Here is a 10,910-nt window from a genome sequence, read left to right as displayed (position 1 = left end):
GACATAGTATAGTATGGCAAAAAATGTGAAAAAAAGACACTGTATAATAAGTCATAAAAACTTCAAAATACTTCATAATATAGTAAGTTACAAAGATGTAATAGTATACTAAGGCGTTACAAGTCAAAAAAACCACATAGTATAGTATGGCCAAAAATGTGAAAAAACGACATAGTATAGTATGGCAAAAAATGTGAAAAAAAGACACTGTATAATAAGTCATAAAAACTTCAAAATACTTCATAATATAGTAAGTTACAAAGATGTAATAGTATAGTAAGGCGTTAAAAGTAAAAAAAAACAGATAGTATAGTATGGCAAAAAATTTGAAAAAACGACATAGTATAGTATGGCAAAAAAATGTGAAAAAATGACTCAGTGTAATAAGGCATAAAAACATCAAAATACATCATTATATAGTAAGTTACAAACATGTAATAGTATAGTCAGGCGTTAAAAGTAAAAAAAAACACATAGTATAGTATGGCCAAAAATGTGAAAAAACGACATAGTATAGTATGGCAAAAAATGTGAAAAAAAGACACTGTATAATAAGTCATAAAAACTTCAAAATACTTCATAATATAGTAACTTACAAAGATGTAATAGTATACTAAGGCGTTACAAGTCAAAAAAACCACATAGTATAGTATGGCCAAAAATGTGAAAAAACGACATAGTATAGTATGGCAAAAAATGTGAAAAAATGACTCAGTGTAATAAGGCATAAAAACATCAAAATACATCATTATATAGTAAGTTACAAACATGTAATAGTATAGTCAGGCGTTAAAAGTAAAAAAAAACACATAGTATAGTATGGCCAAAAATGTGAAAAAACGACATAGTATAGTATGGCAAAAAATGTGAAAAAAAGACACTGTATAATAAGTCATAAAAACTTCAAAATACTTCATAATATAGTAACTTACAAAGATGTAATAGTATACTAAGGCGTTACAAGTCAAAAAAACCACATAGTATAGTATGGCCAAAAATGTGAAAAAACGACATAGTATAGTATGGCAAAAAATGTGAAAAAAAGACACTGTATAATAAGTCATAAAAACTTCAAAATACTTCATAATATAGTAAGTTACAAAGATGTAATAGTATACTAAGGCGTTAAAAGTAAAAAAAAACAGATAGTATAGTATGGCAAAAAATTTGAAAAAACGACATAGTATAGTATGGCAAAAAAATTGAAAAAATGACTCAGTGTAATAAGGCATAAAAACATCAAAATACATCATTATATAGTAAGTTACAAACATGTAATAGTATAGTCAGGCTTTAAAAGTAAAAAAAAACACATAGTATAGTATGGTCAAAAAATTTGAAAAAAATACTTAGTATAATAAGGCATACAAACTTCAAAATACGTCATAATAAAGTAAGTTACAAAGATTGTTATAGTATACTAAGGCGTTAAAAGTAAAAAAAAACAGATAGTATAGTATGGCAAAAAATTTGAAAAAACGACATAGTATAGTATGGCAAAAAATGTGAAAAAATGACACTGTATTAGTCATAAAAACTTCAAAATACTTCATAATATGAAATGTTGTAGTAAGTGTTGGACTATGATGGTGAAAAGCTTATATTAAAGAAACAACCATTAAAATCAACAAAAGATAATCACACAGTTGTTTTTGTAAAAAACAGATATTTATTGGAACTTCTTCACTCAGTGTAATACTACAAAGTTAGTGACTTCCTGTAGTTTTTCAAACTTTCATGAATATTATGAATTTACAACATGAACTTGAAAAAAGCAGATTCATTGCATGGGTCAAGTAAAAAGATAAATTCTGACTCAGTGAGATGAGAGTAACCCAACAAAACCCATCAAACCTCCAACAACTAAACTTAAAGATTGTTTTATTTTTATTTGGATAGACTTATTTTTATTCCTCCAATGTCTCCATCACCACACCATGACCTCACAAACTTAACGAGCTGCAGATTTACAGCAAATAATGATATAAAAATTTTGATAAGGGGAAAACACAGACAAGACAACCTTGTGAGAGACTAAAGGATAAGGGATCATCATCATGGATATACTGTAAACAATAAAGCAAATTACATTAATATTAAATATAATTCACAGACTCAATTCATTTAAATTCTGATGCCATTATTGATTATAAAGTAATAATGTTAAAACAATGGTAGATTAGATAATCAGGAACACTATGAGGCCACAAGTCAAAGATGAGCCTCGCTGGGGTAGGTGGGTACTCCCGGGGGCTCCAGCCCACCAAGCGCTGTGGTCCGCCGGACACTCACCACCAGGTTACCATCAGGGTTAAGGGTCCCGCTGACCGACAGGGGGTCCATATCCTCTGGGAACAGGGACTTATGGGTGAAGGTGTCACTGATGCTTCCATCATCCAAAACCTGAAAGATGTACACTGAGAGTTAGAAAAGGAGCTGTGGAAGGACTGATTGATTCTGGGGATGAGCTGCTGGAAAGGTCATCGAGCAGAGAGGATGAGAGGAGGAAGTGAGAAGAGCAACAGGGCCAAAGAAAGGCGTGAGGGTGAGAAAAGAGGGTGAGAACCAGTGAAAGAGAAGGAGGTGAAGAGGTGAGCGCTGCAATGGAAGGAGAGGAGAGGAAGCAGGAAATGAACACGACTAGTTCTCTCTAAAGACTAGGTGAGCTGAACGGTTGTTGAGTTTTACCAATTTGCTGATCGTCCTGCATCACAGCAGAAACATTCCCTACTCACTCCTCCACTCTCTCATCTTTTCACTCTTTAACTTCAAACTGTGAGGGAAGAGGAAAAGACAGAGTGCGAGACAGAGAGCGGGGAAGCTTTTCTACACATCAGCTCACAGTAGATGTGTGACCGACATGATGGATGTGTTGTTTGTTGTTTGTGCATGATTGATTAATATCTGCAGTCATATATAGTAGGAAGGTGCTTTCAGCTAAATGCTAAGATGCTCACAATGACAGAACATGCTCATGTTAGCATTACGTTTGCTAACGTTTCCTCATAGCACTAATTACAAAGTACAACTGAGGCTGATGGGAATGTTACTAGTTTTGCAGGTATTTGCTCATAAACCAAAGTGCTGGACAAATTGAATAAAGGTGAAGGGATCCCCAAGGTTACTACAGTCTATCCTCAAAACAACATGAACGTCTGCACCAAATTACGTAGTAAATCCACCCAAAAGCTTAAAACTACAAGTTTTAACCTCATGGTGGCATTACAGGTAAATTCACTGGATCACAAAAGTCATCTGGAGACTCTGGGATTCATGAATGTTGTGGGGTTTTTTTTTATGGGAATCCATCAAATAGTTACTGAGATATTTAAGACATATAGTCCTACGGCTTCTCTGATGACATTTGAGAATTTTGAGAAAGTTCAGATTAAATAATAAAGTGTAAACATTATGTATTAAATTAAAATTATATTTTATCTTAAATGATAACTGTCAGTCAAACAGCAGACATGAGTAAGTTCATCCAAACCTCAGATTCATCCCCGCAGTCATACATGAAAGTGATAATTGCAATGTAATTGCGTATGTGTGCATGAAAACACTTGAATCATGTTCACTTACATTAAAACACCTCAGCTGATTTATACTCACACACCTTTTGGGCCTGAATGACAACACGGTGTTTGTAGGCCATCACCACTATGTCATGCGGCTCAAACTGGCTGACATCAGCAGACATGTAGTAGCTGTCTCCCAGGCAACGCACCCCGCCGCCTACGCTGCTCTGGCGACCTGATACAGTGCCACCCACAGGAGCTGCAGGGGGAATAAACACATCACAGGACACGTAAAGGTTTGAGGGAACATGTAGAGCAGTGAATGGATGGTCAGTTTAACATTGCAACTCATACACATAGAAACGTAAATAAGAATACAGTTAATGGGAATGTTGAGAAGCATTTTCTTAATAGAAATGTTTGAATGAAAGGTATGGATACATTTGATAGCAGCTGTTTAGTTAGCTTGCTTAAAAGAAATTTGGTAGCATAAAAAGTAGCATTACCAAATAAAATGTGAAATTATATGAACTTAATAGGATACTCTTATTATGAAAATTAGACTGGTGGAATAACATAATAATGAGTTTTCTTAAAGTATTTCACTATAAACTGCTCAATCATTGGTTTATTTTACATTGCTAGGCTAATTGATGTAATTTATGCATTTCATAACGTATGTTTTATTTATTTATTTAATATTGAACTCTTAAGAGCTCCATATATTCAAGCTATTGCTCTGGTGTTTTTATATTTTATGTTCAGACCACAACACAAAGGTCATTAAAAGCCGTGAGAGACTGAAGCTTCCTGTTTAGGCTGTAAATCTGTTTTACAGCCAGTTTGAAAAATGCAAATCACTAAAGAAGAGACTCAGTTAGAGCATCAAACACTTGTGGGTCCACTTTTTTATTTGATGTTTTGTGAAAGCTTTGAGAGCCATCATCAGTTCGCATGTCATTTTTATACGGTGTTGACATAGCGATAATAAACCTTTATTTATTTATTTTTTTTACGGCAGTTGTTACTGCTTTGTGCTGCAGCAGAAGTGTAACACTGCATATTACAATATACAAGTCTGTACAAGCTTCTGTTTTTTTTTTTTTCTTCTCATTGTTAGTTTTTTATGTGGCCCAGTGGACGGCGTCTGGAGTCATGCAGACTCTTTCTCTCACAGTACACAGAAGCTCTTACGGCTCTGGCTCATTACTCTCTTTGAGCCCGCAGGTCTTTTACTTCTCTGTGGTGCTTTTTCTCTCAATCAACTTGTCACTGTAATGTGAGATACTAATGCCTCTTCCCTGCTGGTGGAGAAAATGAATCAAGAAGACTCTGCTGTACCAAGGCTGTGCCCATGAACAAGGCACCAACACCTCAACCGCTCTGAAACTGTTAATGTGAAGCATGTTGAAGCTCAGTTGACCTTTATATGGAACTTTTTAACATTACAATAATAAAAAATAAATAACATTTATCACTCATATTTTTTTAAAGGCCCTTTGTGATTAAGTCATTTATCCTGGGTGATTGACTGTTTGCTAAACCCCACCTCTACACAGTGACTGTGAATTGCCATATTATAGTAAGCTTAACAAACTACAAAAAGGCGAAGAACAGATTAAACAGCGTGTTTATCTATTCTATCAACCTTAGCATGTCCAAGCAGCTACCATAGTAGCCTAGCATTACTTCCAAGGCCATGCAGCATTTTGTTATCTAACCACATTAGTTTGTGGGATTACAAGTTACAACGTCACATTTACCACATATAGTATTTCCCTGTTGTGTGGAAACTAGTCTTGGATGCTAATTGATCAGATGCTAATTTTAACAGCTCTGTTGTGCGCTTTATTGGATCTGGGGAAGTTAGCATTCCAGTGACCACAGCTAACGTTGCCTGATCTGTTTCTTGTAAAACGTGAAAACATTTTTCTGTTATTATTTTTCTTTATCATATGTAGAAAATAACTATCTCTTAAGTGCAAGAACAATGCTGATAAGAATGCTGACTTTTTACATTAAGCTCTGACTTTGAGTCTTTTGGAACAATATTTACGTGTATCTGGCCCAAATGCAGCATGATTGTCAGTCGATACATCCACATCTGGACCAATTCTGGCACACACAGAGAATCTGCCCAGATGTGGAAGTATATGAGCCAAACTTGGGCCAACGACCAAGACATAGGTTGGGCCAGAAGTTTAATTTTGCTGTCTGGGAAGTGTGTATTTAAGTGACTTAGCTAATGTGTATTTAACTAGCTAGCTGATCAAATAAAAGTAAAATGCGAGGTCACTGGCTAGAGAAGAAACACCTGATTTTGTCTAAATCAAATTAACTTCGTTAAAACATTAGTGGTGCATTTGTCTTTTGTCGTTGAAAACTGCATGCTGTGCAAGAACAGAAAGCTTGACAGCTTACCAGTGAGTCCATAGGAGGATCTGTTCTGCCTGCTGAAGGGGGTCAAGCAGCTTCCAGGTCCCTCTTCTCCAAACAGACTGGAATGATCAGCAGAGTCCAGAAACGGCTCAAAGAGGGGGTCCAGACATTCGGATGATCCGCCCAGCGATCCCTCTGACCGATAGGAGCTGGAGGTGCTGTAACGTGACGATGAGCGGTAGGATGAGGAGGACCTGCGGCTGGAGGATGTCAGAGATGCCATAGTACAGGATTATATTTAGTATCCTTACACAATTTGAAAACACAGTCCTTTTCTTTACTCTGGCAAGCCTCAGAAACCAAGACCTTTCCTCAAATATGCTTTCTGTTAAGCCTCTTCAGAATAAACACTGACAAAACAGATTCAAGAAAGTGGGTTACCAAAAGCTATTAACCTCTCTCTCACTGTCCAGGGGTTTTTGTTGTGGGTTTTTATAAAGTCCTGGTGCATTGTGGGTCAGTAGAGCACAGCATGAGCTCTATATTGTGCCTTTCCTTTAGCCATAAATGGCAGTTCATTCAGCCACTGGAGCCAAGAATGTAACGGACAAACTGATAAGGAGTGAAGACCCCCTTCTTATTCACACACACACACACACACACACACACACACACACACACACACACACACACACACACACACACACACACACACACAATAGAGATAAGGATGAAGGGGGCCCGTAGATGCTTCTGGCATGTGGTCAGAAATAGCAAAGTGGTGTAGTGGTCAGGTCGTCCGTTATACTGAGCCTGCAAACAATGTGAACACTTTATCAATAATTCAAGAAAAAATTGTCCATTTAAATTCTGCTTACCTGCTAATGGAATAACAGATACACTCTAAAGTTCAAATCTGAAATGTAGAGTGCTTCCTGAGGGAATAAATTCAAGGCCAAAAATCACAAAAATTTGATGTTTTTTTGCAGTCCCAGTTGACCTTCACATTCCTGCTTTTAAAGGCTTTAATTGTAGTGACATTCGCCTATTGACACAGTTGTCCTCCAAGCGCTGCCATATGTCAACAATGACATTCAAGACTGTCATATTAATACTTTTATAGTGTGTGTGTGTGTGTGTGTGTGTGTGTGTGTGTGTGTGTGTGTGTGTCTGTGTTTTCATTCAATTTCGCCTTTCAAAATAATGTAACCTCAGTCATAGCAGGTACACTTCACCTGTGAGAAACAAGTTACCAGTTAATAGAAGCAGCATACATCAACATGACAGTCCCACTTTGTGCTCTCAGGTGAATCTGTCCTTGTGTAAAATAAATGCATTAATAAATCTATTACAGAAAAAAGGCTTTTTCAAAAAATAGTTTAAAAAAATCTCCACTTTATATGATATGACCTGAAAAGTGCAGGATAATAGACATTTTTTAAAATGTAGAGACTCAGCTGTCTCCTTCGACTCTTCACAGTCAGCAATAGAGGAGTTCATATATTCAGCTCCCCTGCCAGAGGTCCAGTAAATCCACTGGGAGTAGATTTTATTCTCTGGGCAGAACATTGTGGTCTCCAGACCCTTTTACACAGGATCTCTCCTCACCTCTAACAGATGGTGTATCTTTAGTAGGTGCTCAATTCAGAGGAAAGGGAACTATGACCTGAAGTTAATAAGGCGAAAGCAGACAAGACACTGAGGAGCTGAGGAGAGGAGAGGAATATCAGAGAAGTTTCACTTAATGTTTTTTACCATCAATTAATCATAGTGAAAAAAAAGAAATATTGATTTATATTTAAATCCAGCTGAGTGCCTTTCAAATTTAATTCTTGACATAAAATATTTGCGTCTGTCAGTTGGTCGTCCATCACTTTATTCCAGGTTGAAATAACTCAACAATTTTTGGATGGACAACTGTGAAACTGTTAATCATCCCAGGAAACATTAGGTCAAATTCTTTATTTGTCCAGTTCTTATATTTATGAATAAATCCCCATTAGCCTCCGCTGTGCTAATATAGTGCATGTTAGCATGCTTGTGAACCGGATGAACAAGTTGCATTTACATGTTGGCAGAATGAAGAAGAGGGAAACCTCTATAGAAACCATTATAAACAAAGTAGGCCTAGAGTATTCACACATTATTCCGACATGACCCTAAACCCTGAATTAGCTACTTCTGCTATGTTACATATTGAGACTGGTACCATAAGAGGTGAAACCCAACTAACACGAATGGTTTTTCTGACTTGAACAAAAAGGATATCACCTGCCAAACATGTTAGCATTGTCTTGAGCTGATTAGCATGCTGAAATTAGCATTTAGCTGAAAGCACCAGTGGCTCAAGTGACAACATCTGGGGCTGAAAAGTGAAGCTAACAGAGAAGTGCCAAAAAGTGCAGTACCTTGAATGACCACTTGAGGCTGGCTCCAAAAGTGAGTCAATCCCCAAAGACTACCATGTTAAAATCCAAAATTGAGAGTGTGGACAGTTTGAGTGACAGGTGGGACTAATTCAAATAACTGAATGTGAATCTGAGGAATTTCTAGTATCATTTAGCACTAATTAGCAGTTATCAGTGTCTGCGCTCACCATACCTGGCTGGTTAGCTTAGCTTGTTAACTTGCTAACTTGCCAGCAAATTAATTAGCCTTAGCTTAGCCTTCGAGGAAGATGTCCAGGAGCCTAGCTGTGCTAACGGGAGGTTGCACCATCCTCTATGCCCATTTATGGATTAGTCAGGAGGCAAGTGGAGTCAGGCACTGCCAAGATGGCGACGGCATCCATCTTTATATACAGTCTATGGTAAAGCCTCAGAACTGCTAGGATCGCTTTATTGATATTAAACTGTCAACATACATAGCTCTGTGTCATGTATTGATATTCTGGATTCAAGCAGTCACAGACATCTTAAGATTCAAAAATAAAACAAGATATGAGGATTTATTTAAGTCTTGACCCAAATACCACTAGTTATGTTCAGTTCACAGCGTGTGCAGCAGCCATTCAGACCCAAGCCTCAAAATCAGATTTCTCACTCTGTCGCAGAGATCTCATCTTTTCATGGCTGCCTGAACTGGGAAAAATCAGATGTGGTTCCACCCCGATTCCACAGCCAAGACGAGATGAGATTTGCCCCTCGAAGAAAAATGAAGTCTTTTTTGTGTATGTCTTTCTTTTACTCGGTCTTGGTACCAATATAGACTGTATTTATCTGCAGTATAATATAGATACAAGGATCTAGAAGAGGATAAAGCTGTAAACTATATTTTTTCACATTTGTCACTGACATTACGTAACATAAACTCACATAAACAATTACAAACATTGTATGATGTGACATTGTATGAGGTGCTTGAATCATTAAAGGAAATCAGAGACTTGGATACATCACCTTATATTATCAGTAAATGCAGCGTCTGACTCAGTCTTTCTGGTGCTCCATCTACCGGTTAATTTAGGTGCCAAAAAGATCATCAGAACAAAATGCGACCTGGAGGTGGAGAGAAAATAAAAGAATAGACTGAATGAAAGTGAGAGAGAACTGCAAATGAGAACGACAGAGATCCCTGTTCTTGTGATTCTGAAGTCAGGATTAAATAAAGCAGAGATGCGGCACTTTTAAACAAGCAGACTTTGATTCTCTTGGTTTGCAAAGGATCTGGAATATGTGGGAAACTTATGCACCTACCTGACATTTTACCGCAGTCTGTTTGTTCACTGGTCTGTACCCTCCCTCGTACATGACCCATCATCAGACTGGCCCGGCTGGGCTCCTCTGTCTGCAAAGTCAGGTGCAGGTCATGACTCAGCTTCACCTACTAGCAAGGCACATGGAAAAGAGAGGCAGTCTTAAAGGTTAAATCCAGCAACACAGCCACATCCTGATAACACCCCCCCCCCCACATCAAGGTAATGAGCTGCCGGTGTATTGGTCTGATTGACGCCCTCCCGTAGATCTTGTCTCCCGCTTCTACCTGTGGACAGGAGTCTCTGTTGGATGGTGGTGTTTAACCCCTCAGAAGCATTAGGCTTAAACTTATGTAACTTAAATGCAGAATCAAAAACATTCTGCTTGGTAGAATTAGGACAAATAGTCAATATCATCACGGAAAAAACACATTACTTTATCGCCAAACCCTCAACTACTTATGGTTTCTTAACTCTCTATCCTTAAAGGAATAGTCCCAACATTTTGCAAAATATGCTTTATCACTTTCATGCCGAGAGTTAAGATTAGAGGTTCGATACCACACTCATGTCTTTTGTTTTAAGTATGTAGCCAGAGGCAGGACGCTATTAGCCTAGCTTAGCATAAAGACAGGAAGCTGGGTGAAACAGCTAACACGGCTCCATCTTGCAATCTTTCAATCCAACTCAGCAAGGAAGCATCTCATTTTTTATATTCACCTGCATGTGCATTTACCATTGTATAAAATACGTTTTTTCTATTAATTTTACACACTTTCTCAAACAAGGCTGCATACACTCAGACTATTATTTGATTGGTTTCAGATTGAGCCTTTTTCCCTCCATTTTCATATTTTTAGAAACCTCATCATGGAGCATCTTATTCACACCAGACGTGTGTGTGTGTGTGTGTGTGTGTTTGTGGGAGGTCCAAATGTCAAAAAAAAACAACAAAAAAAACCCCAAGATGATCATGCACATACACACACACACAAGGGACTTGATTTGAAATCCGTTAGGTCCTGCTCTGATAGTTCCCTCCCCTTTCCCTCCGAGGACCACCAATTGGATTAGAGCGCTCCCCGGGGACCCATGATGTCATGGAAAAATGAAATACTCACTCCTGTAGAATCACTAAGACCGGCTCGACCCTGTGCGGTTTCTCTCTGACTGCCGCCCTCTCCCCCGGTAATAACTTGATAATGATGATGTCGTCATGTCAGGGGGCTAATTGCAGCAGGCTTTATGGTGGTGTGAATATCCAGTAGTAAATGATGTCGAAAGAGGTGAACGTGATAGTTCATTATCTAATTAGAGCC

The 10,910-nt window shown here is 37.8% G+C and overlaps 1 protein-coding gene across 2 annotated transcripts; it reads right to left on the bottom strand.

Annotated features, from left to right (window-relative positions):
* Nucleotides 1–1,660: 1,660 nt before the first annotated feature.
* Nucleotides 1,661–9,701, bottom strand: LOC130168022 (heat shock protein beta-7-like). 2 transcript variants are annotated; one of them, XM_056374591.1, is made up of 5 exons: nucleotides 9,593–9,701; nucleotides 9,296–9,394; nucleotides 5,940–6,157; nucleotides 3,617–3,777; nucleotides 1,661–2,403 (listed from the first exon to the last, which is right to left on the bottom strand). In XM_056374591.1, the coding sequence occupies exons 2-5, from the start codon at nucleotides 9,376–9,378 to the stop codon at nucleotides 2,212–2,214; spliced, it is 654 nt and encodes a 217-aa protein (XP_056230566.1). In that variant the 5' UTR covers nucleotides 9,379–9,394; nucleotides 9,593–9,701; the 3' UTR covers nucleotides 1,661–2,211. The 2 variants fall into 2 exon arrangements, with proteins under 2 accessions (XP_056230566.1, XP_056230567.1); XM_056374592.1 differs by lacking the exons at nucleotides 9,296–9,394; nucleotides 9,593–9,701 and having other exon boundaries at nucleotides 5,940–6,216.
* Between the last annotated feature and the right edge of the window lie 1,209 nt (nucleotides 9,702–10,910).

Source organism: Seriola aureovittata, chromosome 4, assembly GCF_021018895.1.
Source record: "Seriola aureovittata isolate HTS-2021-v1 ecotype China chromosome 4, ASM2101889v1, whole genome shotgun sequence".
NCBI lineage: Eukaryota > Metazoa > Chordata > Actinopteri > Carangiformes > Carangidae > Seriola > Seriola aureovittata.
Note: the sequence above shows the minus strand (reverse complement) of the source record. Positions and strands in the feature narration are given on the sequence as shown.

What these genes read in the sequence shown, in the direction of transcription:
- LOC130168022 (XM_056374591.1), bottom strand. Translation starts at nt 9,378, where the DNA reads ATGATCTTTTTGGCACCTAAATTAACCGGTAGATGGAGCACCAGAAAG. An exon ending in ATCCTCCTATGGACTCACTG is followed by an intron (nt 3,778 to 5,939) that starts GTAAGCTGTCAA and finishes TTCCCCCTGCAG; the next exon opens with CTCCTGTGGGTGGCACTGTA. An exon ending in TTGTCATTCAGGCCCAAAAG is followed by an intron (nt 2,404 to 3,616) that starts GTGTGTGAGTAT and finishes TACATCTTTCAG; the next exon opens with GTTTTGGATGATGGAAGCAT.